The 14,925-nt window shown below is 37.8% G+C and overlaps 1 protein-coding gene across 4 annotated transcripts in view; it reads left to right on the top strand.

The window, feature by feature from the left end:
* FBXO11 (F-box protein 11) overlaps positions 1-14,925 on the top strand; it is a 77,565-nt gene that overhangs the window by 31,268 nt on the left and 31,372 nt on the right. For 2 of the 4 annotated variants that reach the window (XM_075749434.1, XM_075749436.1), the window contains exons 2-4: positions 8,081-8,208; positions 8,327-8,408; positions 14,766-14,907. In XM_075749434.1, the coding sequence (XP_075605549.1) occupies positions 8,081-8,208; positions 8,327-8,408; positions 14,766-14,907 (352 nt within the window). Of the gene's footprint in view, positions 1-8,080; positions 8,209-8,326; positions 8,409-14,762; positions 14,908-14,925 lie in introns of all 4 variants that reach the window. The other 2 variants (XM_075749433.1, XM_075749437.1) reach the window with 1 other exon arrangement.

The raw sequence follows: 14,925 nt of genomic DNA, 5'->3' as shown, positions 1-14,925 counted from the left end.
AAGGGATCCTTGTCCCTTCTGAATGAAAGCTTGTCAAAGCAAAGTAAAGCTGCCTACTAAGCAGGAAGGAAAATTCTCTTAGTAAAATACTTGCAAAGCAGCCACCTGATGATTTGTTTATTAGTTTGCTAACTGTTATAGATGACACTGTAATATAGTTATCAGTTCAGGAAAACAGATATTTTTTTTTTCCCTTTGGTATTTTTTTTAAAATTATACTATCTCCTTATTCTAGTTTGTCATCTCTATTGTTTGAAACCTGCTAGTGCTGATTATTATAGCTGCTTGCTCTGAGAAAAAGAGTTTTCCTTCACACTCTAAAATGAGTTATTTAACAAGTAGCTCAGGTACGTAGGTACTTGCACAGTTACCCTGTGTGTCTAATAAAAATGTGCATGTTAATGTGTTGGTGGTTTTTTTATTTTAGAAGTTCAGTCTTTAACCTGGTGTTAAATATCTTTTTTGGAGGGGTAGTTCTGGAAAGAAACTCAATTTTTTTCATCAAATCCTAGTTATCACTTTCTGCTCCTGGCTTCTGAAAAGGAAAATATGCTTCATAGTACTTGGAAGGAGGGGGTTTTAACTAGTGTTAGCACATGTTTTTTGTGCTAGATAGTTTTAGACTGTGAACTCCCTAGTGAATGAGGTTCAGAGATGTGAGTAGCTGTTTGTGACAGTGCGTAATTTTTACAGAAGTATAGTTGGGGACAAGTTTTGGGCTTGCAGCCAGTTTATCTTTCCCAGTTGTCTCCTTTCACTTTCTGTCTGCTTTGTGCCAGCTCTAAGAACTTAAGTTTTTGCCTCATGTATATAAGCTGTATTTTAGTATGCAGCATTTTGAGAGTGCTAGTTGACCTAACAGACCTTTGAGGGAATGGGTTTTTTTTCTCCTGTCTGATTTGAGTGACCTATGTAGGAAGGATTTTTGTAGTGGGCTTCACAATGAGCTGAGGAGGAGGAAAAATCAGATTCTTAGATAAAAGCTAATTTCCATTAGATCCTAAGAATAGCACAAAAAAATAATCTGAGCCTTAAGAAACTCTCTAAGTAGATAGTAGTAGTAGTTAATTTTCTCCTTGTAGAAAATACATTCAGCTGCATTGTAAAACTAACATGAGCTTTTGAGCAAATACAGATAGAGTTGAGCATCTGATCTATTCTTACTCTTTTTAGGCCATCCTGGCTGCATGACCTGTTTCCAAAGACTAATAAGTTCTCTCATTTGAGTATTGATGTTTAAAAGCTTAAAATGTAAATTCCAAAAGGGTGCTGTTTGATTCTTGGGGTGGTGTGGTATGTGTTTTTATTTTGCTCTATACAAGTACTGAGACTTTTAGCTTAAAAAATATTTTTTTTTTCTCTCTTAAGAAATAATTTCCATACAGGAAAAATTCTAAGTAATCCACATACTTCTTGTTTATCAAATAAACCATTACAAATTGCCATAAGCTTGCATATTGTTATATATCTTTAGTTTATTATCAGTAAGAAATGGTATGTATATTTAAAATATTCTAGCAGTCAGTAATGGTTATTGTGTCTAGTTGTTGCTTCCCAGAAGGCAGAATCTCTTTATTCCATATGGTGTTCAGTAAGTCTGATATTTCTGTAGTCTTTGAGAAAGTGTACGTTTTTAATGTTAGGTCTGTCCCCTTTCCAAACTGAAAGCCTGCTGCTCTCAGTGGAGAGTCTGTCTCTGAATATTTTTTTATTTTTTTTTCCAGGTCTCTTCCAGTTCCAAACAGCCTTGACTCCTGTCAGCGATTAATCCTTCTTGTTGACCTGTGCCATCAGAACCTTACAAAAATACACCTTCTTAGATTTTATCTTTGAGTCGAGCTGCTTTGGATATTGCTTGGAAAATACAGCAGGATTTCTTTCCATAATGATATTTAAAATACATTACAGTATTTATTAAAGTCTCTCTGTGTTAGTAGTAGATGAGTCTGCAGCTACTTCTTATGTTAATATCAATTTTATTTTTATTTTTTTTACATTAAATGTAAAATGGAGTTGCTGTATGCATGCCTCCTGTTTCTTTGGGGGGTTTTTGTTTGGTTTTGGGTGTTTGGTTTTTTTTTTTAAAGTCCCGCTTTGGAGAAGTGGAACTTGACAGTGAAAGACCACCAAAATACTCCTGCCTTTAAGACATTTTGGATCTGGGCTCAATGAACTTTGCATGTAACCTTTCTCAGGTTTTGAGTTGTTTGGCTTTGGTGGGGTGGTTGTTGTGGGTTGTGGGTTTTTTTGGTGGGGCTGGTTGTTTTTTGGTTGTGGAGTTTTTGTAGTAGTAGTAGTGGTAGTGTTCCTAGCTATACTTTCTCTTCAGAGAGATATTCAGTTAGGTCTAAAAAGAAAATGTTCTCCATGTCAAAAGCGACCAGCCATCCATAATATCAACTAACCCTTAAATGCTGCCCTGCATCAACAGGAAAGCTTTTACTGATGTGAGAAACTTTTTGCTCTGAGATTAAGGAGTAGAACGTACCATTTCTGTACTCAGTATCTTTCAGGTTTTGGTAGTGTGTCTGCTTTTCAGTGTCAGCCACTTGTTGGGAGTGTTTGCATGGACAAGTGTCAGTCACACTAATGATACATACATTTATTTAAGAACTGGGTCCCAGAGATTTTGCTACTTGAAGAAAAATGGTGGGTGGGTGTGTTCTTGGTTTTGGGTTGACAATTTGTTACTGAGATGTTAATGTTTTTGCAGTTATTGTATCTGCAAATACAGATCTCCTGCCTTGTATTTCTGTTCTGGAAGTTATTTTGCCTTTATTGCTATCTCCTTTGTCTGCACCTTCTCTTTCTACTCCCTTTAAACTTGTGTCGTCTTTTCTCCATTGCGGCTTTAAACTAATCCAGCAGAGAGGTAGTTGGAGCTGTCATCTCACAGGTTGGCAGTACGCCTTATCCATGTTTTGCCAAATACATGGCAAGATTCCCTCACCTAAAGCAACTGAGCTGTATCAGTTCACATTTTAGTTGCATTTCTCAGATTTTCTTCTAATTGTGAAGATGGGCAGTGTTGGGATTTCTTTGTCTAAATAGTTTATTATTTCATTCTGGAATTGCACCAGTTCTACTTAAGACACTGTATGATGAACTCTTGGTACTGTTGAAACTTGCCTGATAGGCAAGATGAATTATCACTTTTATATATAATGATATATATTATGATAATGTTCATATAGCTTCAGTATGGTTTAACCTTATTTTTCAGAGGTGTTCTTCCAGGTCCTACTCCCAATTTGACATGAATTTTTCTATTTTTAAAAGTAGTTGATTAGGTTTATCACCATTTTCTTACCCTAGTCTGCAGGAACAATTTCCATGCTGTTTCTGTTTGGGAATACCTGCCACCCCCAGTATTTTACATATCTTTACTACAAAAATAGTAAAAAAAAAAAACCCCTTCTTTTTGTTTTGTGTCCTGTCGTGCACATTCCGTGTCCATGTGCCCTGTCCACCCTCCCTTGCCTGTTTTGGGAAGGTATGGAAAAACAGCACAAAAAAGTGAAATTGCAGTATTAAAACTAAGTGATTAAACATTACAGACTAGTGTATGACCTTACTCCCTTGAAATCCGCTCTTTTTTTTCTTTCTGATAAGACTGTATTTTGGGGGTTTTAAATACTTTTTTTTAAAAAAAAAAAAAAAAGGCTTTTATCAGCCTTACTGTCTTCACAACAGTTATTGTTAATATGTAAGACAACTTCTGGAAATATTACCTGAACACATGTAAGGTAGAAGTGAAACCACATGCACACGTTTTTCTAAAGAAGATGGTGTGGACATGATAAACTTTCTCTAGAAGTGATCTGTGTGGGTTTTTTCAATTATTTTGGCAGTCCTTTGTCACTTCTCTGTAACTTGCAATGTCTGTATGAAACAAAAAATAGTTAATTTTGTACTTTTTAATGTACATTCTTAAAAGTACACGCTTCCATAGCATTTGTGGAAATACAAGATTGTCTTGATTATAGCAGTTGATAGAGTGGCAGATTAATTTTATTTTCTTCCTCTCCTGGAAGTATTTGTGCTTACCGGTGGTCTTGATTTTTGTGATAGCTAAAGCTTGTAGTGTTACGGTTCAGGTGTCATGAACCATTTTGAAATACTGGATAAAAAGCTTTTTTTAACTTAAATTTAGATTTTGACCTGTCAGTGTCACTAAGGTTTTTAATTTTCAATAAACATTACTTTGTTTTGAAATTACTTTGTCTTAATATGTAACTGGTGTAAAATATTCAGGTAAATGTTTGAGAGACTCAAACTCAGCTTAATTTAATCTCTTAAAAACTGTAAGTATATTGACTTGGTTAAAACTCTGACAGCATCTGGTGCTCATTTCAGCAGGTGTTTGAATGAGGGTATTAATATTACACACACTCCCTTGAATTTGTTTAATGACTTTTTATACTTTTACTATCAACAAATGTGATTATTATGCCTTTTTTATGTTGTTAGATTTTATGTTTTTATGTTGTTAGCTGATACTGTTATGTTTTAAAATAGGGTTATTCAAAATATTTTGGAGGCACTGAGGTTCTTTTTCTGCTTTTAAAGCAGATGTATGTTTATTATGTGAGTGTGGGGGCTTTTTTGGGTGTGGTGGGGTTTTTTGTTGTTTGGTTGGGGTTTTTTTGAGAAGGATTTTCAAAATACAGCTCTTAGTTCCCAGTCTGAATTACAGGTGGTGTCAGATTGCTCAGGGAAGGGTAACGCGCAGTTGTCGGGAAATAATACTTCAAGACTTACCTGAAAGCTAGCACTGTGGCTGGTTTAGTCTCTTCAGAGCTTACAGTGGAGCATTTGGAAGGCTAAAAACAAGCACCGAGGCTACTGCTGTAACAGATCACTTCAGACTTTCAGGTTTCCTGATAGTGTTTCACTTGACAGTAACGACAGACTGCATTTGGAAAAATATTATCAGTTGTTACCGTTCCTGAAACATTAGAAATCCATGCAGAAGCTGGCTAGCCCCTCAGACGCATCGCAAAAACTGCTGGTGAGAAGTCATCTAACTCGCCTGACTATCCTTCTATAGCCAGCAAATTAATTGCACCCAATTAGCAGGTTCGTGGCAGGGCCAGGCCAGAGGCTCTTGTTTCCTGAAGCACTCTCCTCCCTGTGAGCTGCTCTCACGATAGGTGAGCTGCTGTTATGATATGTTCCATGTGCACCACTGCACAGACTGGCACTGGTATTGCTGGGCAGTGCCCTAGGCACCCTTCTGCTTCCCACGCTCTGTGTGACTTGTGCTTTGCCCTGGTGCCCTTCTCTCATCTTCCTTGCTGCTCGGATGGAAAAAAGGAAGATTTTAATTCTTCTGATACGTGCTGTGAATCTGAGTGAATGCATGCATATCCTGTAATGACATCTGTGCTAGAAAAGTGATCTTCGAGCGGGACTCCTGCCATCCTCTGAAATTCACTGCAAGAAAATGAATACATTTCTTTCCTGCTTAGCCAGTCCTTCAGTGTTTCAGCCAAACTGACCTTCGGTTCCATTTTCCCCCACAGGTTTCTACCTTCTCTTTCTAGCAGTAATACATTTTGTCCTTAGTGGCCTCCACAGCTGAGGACTTCATTGGGGTTTGTCTCTGCCCTTCTCGTTGCCTACTGACGGATCAAAATTCTGTGCTTGTGATTTCCCCCCCCCCACCCCCGTTTTCTTTGCTCATTATGCTTTTGCTTTGTTCTGTGTGGCAATTTTGAACGATTGTACTAACCATCCAGAACAGCGGACCCCCCCACCACTGTTCTGACAGTCATTTTGTGTTTTCAGTGCAAAACGGGGGAACGGACTTAAGGTGATCCCTGAGTAGCATGCTTCTGGGTTATATTAGCAACAGAAATCATAATTACTGTATCGAATCTTAAACAGAAGTGATGCAAAGTAGATAGATGCTGCAGTGTTGGAGTACGTTGGGGTGATTTGCTGTGAGAGTGCCTTGCTGCTGCCGGTGGCTGCCTGAACCCCTCCTGGCAGGGCCTGCTTCAGTCCCACAGCTCCTCTCCCGCTCTGGTGTGCGAGGGAAGGCTGGGAACTCTCCCATAGCAGCTTCTCTCCCTTCTTCTTGCTGATATCTTGTTAACTTGGCAGGGTGTTTTCTGTCAGACGAAAAGAAACAGGTAAAATTAGGCAACTGAATCGTGAGTATGTAAGGAGTCTGCTGTGGGGTCAGTAACCTCCCACAGGTGCACGATGCCAACGCTGGGCCAGATGCTTTTTCACAGGAAAATGCACTGCAGTTCATCTATCAATGTCCTTTAGGCTTTTTGCATAATGCATAAATATTTATCCTTCATAGGGAGAGAAGTGCTCAGATGCTAGTGAGGTACGTCATGTAAGTAGCAGATGGGGAGAGTGAGCTAGCTTCTAGCTGAAGTTATGGAGGTTGCTCTGTTGTTTTACAAAGTGGTGGGTTTTTAGTAAGAGTTTCGCAGTTGGCTTCTGTCCTTAAAAATCCGTGCTGCTGCTGCAAAGGGGGTGGTGGTTCTTCCCAGTCATGGGGTCTTGTCCCCTCCTTGTGGCTGTGCTGGCTGAAGGCTGATCATGGAGGTACTTCTTGCAGGGTTAGTTTTCAGGTGGATTAAGGAGCTGATGACACTCTCCTAGATGGCCCTGAGCTGACTGTATGAGGTTGTGCACATGCCACCAGTTAACTTCATCTTTTTACCAGCTTCTGTCCTCTATTTAGATGTCCTGGCAGCATTGTGATACGTTTATGATACGTGGCAAGGTTTGCAAGTTATAAATATCTGCTGAGGTAGAGGGAAAACTAGGACCAGAAAAGAGCAGGAGGACACTGAAATAGCTTTTTCTTCAGAATGTTATTGGTTAGCTGTCACTGATGTAGCAGTTTGGGCTATAATGGCATGCATAATCCTATAGAAATGCAGTGTTTTGTAATTTTATTTAAAAATCCCTCCAGAAAAAACCCACAGGAAAATCATGAGATTAAGATCTTGAAATGTAAGGGAATCTTTAAAACACAAAGAAAAGCAATTTTAAAAGTTCTAAATGCACTGGTTTAATATTTGAATGGAGGGGGTATGTTTGGTTGGTTGGTGTTTTTTCTGACATCGGTCTCTCTTCACTCTAATATATTCAGGAAAACTGCTTACTCTACAGTATTGCTTTTCTGGCTATCACTTTTACATCATGTTTTATGCAGTTTTAAAATGAAAAAGCAGTTAAAACAGAAAGGAAGTCTGAAATTCTTTTCTCACATTTAAGCGTCTGCAGAAAGTATACCTCTTAAGTGGAGCTGGGCTTTAATTTATTTTCTAGACAGTTTTTGTTCTGATCTTCTTTAAATTATTGTAACTTTATTACGTGATGCTAGTTGTAGGGCATATAGGGGAAAGTAATTATTTCTTGCTTGTTTTGAGTATGTTCTATGAATACATGAACATGGAAAATTGAAACTAATGAATCAAAAACTTTTAAAATTACACTCATCCCACTTTCTGCCCTTTTTTTTTTTTTTTTTTTTTTTTTTAAGAGCAGGGAGAGAATATACTCTTACATTTCTAAGTATAATTTAGGCAAACATATTGTATGTTTTTAAAGCTGCCTCCATTTTACAGAAGGATTTGCATGGGCTATTCCTGAAACGTTTGGGGAAAATTCTGCCTTGAGTTTTGTACTAAATGACACGTTTACTAAAGGATTTCTTGATAACATCTAGTTAATAATTGAAACTCCAGTGTTCCTCGTTATGCTGATAGTGTTACGTGAAAAATTTGAGGTTATCAGGTGATGGAATTAGCACATTGAGTTATATACTTGCAAGGAAAACCAAAAGCGTAGGTTTTGAGGGGGTTTTTTAAGCAGCTTTTCGTATAGTCGCTCTGTACACATGGAGAACCGAAGTTAATTCATGTGTACTTTCTCATGTAATTTTATGTGTGCTGTGTATATTCTGATTTATTTACTAAAAGTTCTCTGTGCTCTAGCACTTTCTCCCTATCCTCCTGACTGGATGTATTTATCAGAAAATTTTTGTAGCATTTTTCTGGTATAAAACAAAGCTACAATTCTAATGAGAAATTTCCCTTTTTGTTGACAGATGATGATGTACCTGCAGATATGGTTGCAGAAGAATCAGGTCCTGGTGCACAAAATAGTCCATACCAACTTCGCAGAAAAACTCTTCTACCTAAAAGAACAGCTTGCCCTACAAAGAGCAGTATGGAGGTAACTTGCTTGTTTTTAATTGTAAAGTAAATCTTGCTGTTTCAAAAATAGGGAGCTAATTAGTACTTTTTCCTAAGTTACCTGATGACTGGACTAATTCTTATTTATTTCATTAAAGGGTGCCTCCACTTCAGCTACTGAAAACTTTGGTCACCGAGCTAAACGTGCCAGAGTATCTGGAAAATCCCAGGATTTATCAGGTAATAACTCTTTGTACAAAAAAAACAGGGGTGGGGGAAAAGGGGTGGAGACACTTTGACTTCACACACACCACCCCTGAACTTCTTTTTCCTGTCTGTTCTCCAACTAAGAAACAGTACTGAAAAAACCAATCACAAACTTGTTCTGAACTTCAAATTAGGAAGCATGATTTTAATCTGATTTTTAGAATCTGGTCCTTTAGTCTGCTTGCCTCACTTGCAGGCATGTTGGTTTGGGTTTTGTCAGGTTTGGTTTGGTTTTTATTCACTTCAGTGCTGTGTAGTTATATCCAACCTACTGTTAGAAGCAGTAATGCCGCAATGGTGCAGCACTCTGACTAGGCTTATTTATCACTTCTCGTATTGATGTATTGTTCCAGTATATTGTTTAGAGGTTGTTTTGGTATGTCATTAAAGCACCTCATTGTGGAGAGAGGGAGAGAGTTTGTGTGTGTTTATAAATACAAAGTTTGCATATACCTACATACGTATATGTACGTATATTTCACACACGTATACAGTATATGTACATTGCATAATAAACACATACATGCAATACATGTATATAATGTGCGTGTATTCTTTATTTGTACATGCACACACACATATAGGCACACATCCTACTTGTTCTTTTTTCTACGTCATTTTTTCAGTCTCTCTGCTTCTACCCGTTTTTGTATCCTGACACACTCTTTAGTTTCAGGAGATCCGCTGTCAGTTTTCCCTGGAAAATCAACACCAACGCTTGCCAACTCCCATTGATGTGGTTTCTGTTGCTTTTCTTGGAGTTTTTTTAGTCCATGTTTCCCTTAACATTGTGAATTAAAACAGAGCAGCTGGCACAAGGCTTTGGTCAGTTTTCAGGGCTTCTGTTGAAGCCTGCCCTTTCTGGCTTCTCACCTTCTCCACAGTGTAGATTTTATCTTTCAAGCCCTCTGTCTCTTCCCCTTGTTTTATTCCCCCCCCCACCTTAACTCTTTTAATTTCAGCAACTGTTAATCATTTAACCTCAGATTTATATCCTTGAAATAGCCAGAACCAACTGAATAGCAACCTGTGTCATTCTACTTCCAGTTTCATTTCCTGATTTGATATCTGAAGCCTTGCGCAAAGTCATCTTGTCATAGACTCGGTTTCTCTTGCCAGTTCTTAGTTTTTCTTCAAGGTCATTCACTTTTGATGTGTTCTTCATTACGCTTTTACCTGCCTCCTTGTTTTAGTGAAGGTATGTAACTTTACTTGAGTCCTGTGGTACAAATTACAGCATGAATGACACTAATTTCCAAAGGAATTATCCACACTTTCGCTGTGCATTCCTTTTGTTACATTCTTGAGCCCATGTGGGGAAAGGACAGGGATTGTGGAGGATTTTCCAGCATGGAATTACCAGAGGAATTGTAAACAATGATTTTGTAATTGTACTCTTAAGATTGTATTCAAACCAGTCGCAATCTTAACAAGGGAGTGCCCTTCTCAACCTGTTTTCTATTAATCTCTTTCTCGGTATGGATGATGGTTATTTTTTATTTTTCCCTTTGAGTTTCTGAGATATTCCTCTAAATTTGTACAAGTACTGATTGTGGTGAGACTTAGTTTTTCCTGGTTTTTGTTAGCATAGATAATGACAGCTGTTGCGACTGAGTTGTAAGCATGAGACTTTCTGGATTGTCGTCAGTGGAGATTGTATATTGTCATCTGGAACATATAGCTGTTTATTTTAGTATTGTAGATGAAGGCGTGGGACTGAAAATATAGGAAAATATCTTGGTGGAGAACCATTCCTTCTTGGATGGACTCTGAGTTGAGGAAATTTGGCGGAGATGAAAGGAGAAATGCCAGTCAGAGTTTCCAACTGGAGCGGAGCCAGTAGTTGGAAAAAGAGAAGAGTATTCCTTATTTTAATACTGATTTCAGAATTAGTGCTGCTGAGAGTGAATTGCTATTTCAAATTGTAAGGAAAAAAAAAAATCAGTCTCAGATACCTGAGAAGAACACATTAGAATGAAATTAGAATAGAATGAAATATTGACATGTTTTTTTCTATTATTTGCAACCCTGTTCTCCAGTCGTCTCTGCATTGGACAATCCTGAGACACAAAGGCTAATGAATATGCAAGAATCTTGATGAGACAGTAACATATTATAGAAAATATATAAATATTTTTTCACTTAGTCTCTTAAGTAGAACACAAAAAAATGAAGAAACCCAAAAATTTAGATAAGAAAAAAGGTATGATGGAGCTGTGCTGCTTACATCACAAAAGACTGGTGAACCAACAAATTCAGCATTTATTTGACATCTGTAGAAAACATTTACAGCTTTTAGATCTTACCAATTCAAATATTTGTATCATATGCTAATACAATATTTCTTGATTTACGGTACGATTTAAATTTAGCATATTCTGACATTTTCCTTACATTACCTCAACTGTAAATGTATGCTTCCACTTACCAGGATATTTCAGTCTTCAGTACCTCTTGTCTCATCGTGCCATTTTAATCCAGGGGTTTAATCATTTGACATACTCTTCCTTTCTGTTTATTACTGCGTAGGTTTTTTTCCTCTCTTGCTTTAAGATCACTGCATTTGCATATCTGTTTTATACTGGGCAGTTCTTTGCTGACTTTTAACCATCTTTGGAAGACTTCAGAGACAAGTAACTTCTTTCTTTTCACCTAACTATGGAGTTGCAGTTGAAACTAAGACTCTAGGTTCCCGGTTCACTCATTGATTGTTCCGTACACTAGGTACATGCACACCTCATAGTTCACAGAAATTGCTGTCTTTTAAAATTTGTTTTTGACTCCTCCTATTGATTTATAAGTCAGTTTTCCAAGAACACTGCATGCTGTGTTTTCAGACATATTTCTGCTTTTTAACAAGAAAATATTTTTACTTAATACCTCCTTATGGAACAAAAGCTATTTGTCTTCATCTTCTTCACTAAAATGGACAAAAAAGGTATCCAAACAAGATGTAATTTACAATTTGGGATTCATGGGATGGCATTCTTGGGCTCTGTAGAAAGAAGGCAATTCACTTTCAGACAGCTTTCCCTGCCCTTGATTTCCCTGTCTTGGTGTTACTATACTAGTTTCTATCTACTAAATGATCAAAATTGAAACTGAATTAGCTTCACACGTATCCTGTGGAAACAGAATGACATAACCAGCTGTGTTTCTAATTTTCAATTGTCTAGTATATTAACACTTTATTAAAATCATAAATAGTTCAACTCTCAACTTACGTTAGGGCAAAGAGAAAGATTGGTGATGACCTCTTGCACTTTGTTTTTATTTTTATTCTTGTCTATTTTTAACACTTACTTAGAGAAGTGTCAGGGGTTTTTATAGGAGTATGCATTTCATACTTAACCTTCACTTTGTCAATAGGCATAAAACTGCCAGGAGTAGCAGCATGCGAATGTTTCTGATTTGGTGGTCGGACAAACCTTTAAAACTGTTTCAGCTTATTTTTTTAAACTGGGAGGAACAACATATTGAATGCGTGCTTGCTTTGACAGATTACTAAAAGATACCCTAAATGTGAAGTGTGAATTTATGAAAACAAAAGCATGGAGTTCTCTTTTGGGCCTGTAGGATATTTAAGTCTTCACATTAAGAAACAAATTAACTTTTTCAAATTATACTGGAGAATTCCACCTAGTAATCACTGTATCAGTGATTTGAGTGGAGAAATCTTAAATCAACCCCTTCTTAATTGAGTAGAAAGGCAATTTAAATTAAATCTCCCACTTCTACAGGATTTTGGATAAAGGTGGGTGAGGATAGCGAGCACCTGTGAAATCATCATCTTCATTTTTCAAGCAGTACCTAAATTTCCAAGTAAATACAACTTGAAAAATTGTAGGGAGTGGGAGGGGTTTATTGTAACTTTTTTATTTTTTATCACAGTAAGTTTTTTGACACTTTCAAAGTTGGTCCCTGCCCCTTGCGGTAAGGAAACTCATCTGGATTTCAATTTTCATTTTGAGATAGGGCCTAGGGAGGAAAATGGGAGTATGAAGCAATGGGAGACACTACACTAGTGAACTTCCCTCTTCAATAAAACAAAATCATCAAGGTCCTAGCATATTTAAACTTAAAGGAAGAAAAATTTCTGCAGGTTGTTTAGGGAAGTAACTGATTGTCTTGGGAAGAAGATAAAATTTATATGCCTCAGGGATTTGTGTGTTAAAAGGAGAAGACAGGTCAGGAAGGCTTGTGAGGATTTACTGCCTTGCATTCACAACATTGCGTTTCGGCTTGTAAGACAGTAAAAGACTGTATCTCCACATCTAACTGGAAAGCTACCAGAAAAAGATGAATTCAGAAGCAATGTCCAATTATCCTGTGATGCGTTTCAAGGGTAATTAGGACTGTAGAATGAATTGCTGTTGCCTGTTTGACACAGGAAAGACCCTTTATATCTCCAGTGGAAAAGAACCTTTTTAAAAAACAGCATTGATCGTGCATCTAACATTTTTTGGTGATGCCCAACCATGCTCACCTTATGGACTGCTGGTATATGCTCCCCAGGCTTTTTCAGACTGCTGTCTTTTTATTAGTTTTATTAACTTGCTAGCTTCAGCCTAGCTTGTCAATTGGTGGGGTTTTTGTTGTTGTTGGGGTTTTTTTTGAATAAAAATATTTTTGTTAATCTGGGATTAACAATACTGCTGCTGAAGGGCACTGTCTTGGCCAGCTTCTGGACGTTCTTTCTGGTCTCCTTTCTTGTGCCCATGCTAGCACTTCTGTAGCTTGCAATGAACTACAACAAGGAGCTGATCCATAAGAGAATTAGTTTGGAGGAGGATGGGTAGGAATGAGGAAAACATTCTAGTTTATTCTGTCCATGATCAGTGCTACAAACCTCAAGGATACTTTGGGAGCAAATAGCTATGGGCATGTGGAATGGTGAGACTCATCCCTTTTGTACAGCGTATATTTTTGTTGGGCTAAAGTGGCATGTACCTATAGTTTATGACTGTAACCAGTATTACTGTTGAGAGCAGCCATCAGTCAGTTGGATAAATGCCCTCCTAGCATCTTAGAGGAAATCAGTATCTGTGAATCACCAAGGTGACATTCATACAATGGTGCAACAAGGAACAAGTTCAGGGAAAGTCACTGCAAAGTCAGTAATATTTCAGAATTTCCACTAAGTGGTCTGTCCACAGATGTAAGCATGACACCCTGGAAAAACAGCTTTAATCAGTTCTCTCATAGTACACAGGTTCTGGTGCTGTGGTCTGTAGACCACAGTTCAGTATCTTTGTAAAAGCCACAGTCCTAGTCCTTGCAGTCCACATCTTCCCTCTTCTAGCTGGAAATAGCGTAGCTATTTGTGCTGCTTTGCCCAGGGAAGGCTTGGCGCTTTTTTGTGTGTGTGGAATCTTGCATGGAAACTATTTTTCAGAATGTTACTCCCTCAAATTTAGTAAGTCATCTTTCTGAGGGTCACTTTAGTAGTCTTCCTGTAATAGCCAAAAATCATGATCCCATTGCTCCCTAGGTTCAGATATTCTAGTTAAAAATGAATAATGCAAGGGGCATTACATGGGTGTAGTTGTGTTATGAATGCAGCAGAAGCTTTTAATGCCTTGCATACAAATCCTCTAAGCTTTGGAAGCTGTCTTGTATGGTCCTGACTGAGAAAGGATCCTAAAGACAATAACTAAACAAGTGACCAGTGCAAACAGAACCCCCTGGCTTTTGATTCTTCATTTTAAAAGAAGGAGCATAAATGGGAGTAAGTGGAAGGAGACTTTGGAATTACTGCTGGCTACTGGTATCCTGCATCCCAGATGTCCTTTTTCTTAAGGTGTTAATTGTGAGAGAACAAAGTTGTTTTACTGAGAGCTTTTCCAGACAGTGAATGTTTCTGAGTAAATTCTTTTGTGTTTGTAAACATTTGCAGAGATTTTTTACTTTGGGACTGGATGATAGTGATTATCATCATTATTATTATTGTTATATGGATAATATGGATTAATTGAACCATAGTGAAGCTAATAGCAGTGAGGAGCCAGTATATCTGGAACATGCACAGTAGCCTACTTAACGTCTGCAGTTATATGCAGATTGATTCCCCCAACAGAAAAGGTGAACTACAAAGTTTTGAAAGAGGACTTGAAGACTGTAACTTCTGCCTGGTTCCAGAGTCAACCATTGACCTCTCTTTTGCCTTTAGATTTAGATGAAATGTACTTAAGAAAAAAAAAAAAGCTGCTTTGAGTTCATTGGTGTTTCAAATGGGAATCTTTCAAATGGTCAGTTGGTGATCTGTTTTGGTCAGAATTTGGGCTGGTAAAATATGTCAATAATCTAACATAGATTACTGTTTAATAGCAGCACCTGCAGAACAGTATCTTCAGGAGAAGTTGCCAGATGAAGTGGTTCTAAAGATCTTCTCCTACCTGCTGGAGCAGGATCTCTGTAGAGCAGCTTGTGTGTGTAAACGCTTCAGTGAGCTGGCTAATGATCCAATTTTGTGGTAAGTGAAAAGCTATTC

Source organism: Balearica regulorum, chromosome 3 (genome assembly GCF_011004875.1).
Source record: "Balearica regulorum gibbericeps isolate bBalReg1 chromosome 3, bBalReg1.pri, whole genome shotgun sequence".
NCBI classification, from domain to species: Eukaryota; Metazoa; Chordata; class Aves; order Gruiformes; family Gruidae; genus Balearica; species Balearica regulorum.
This window is presented reverse-complemented; position numbering and strand designations above follow the sequence as displayed.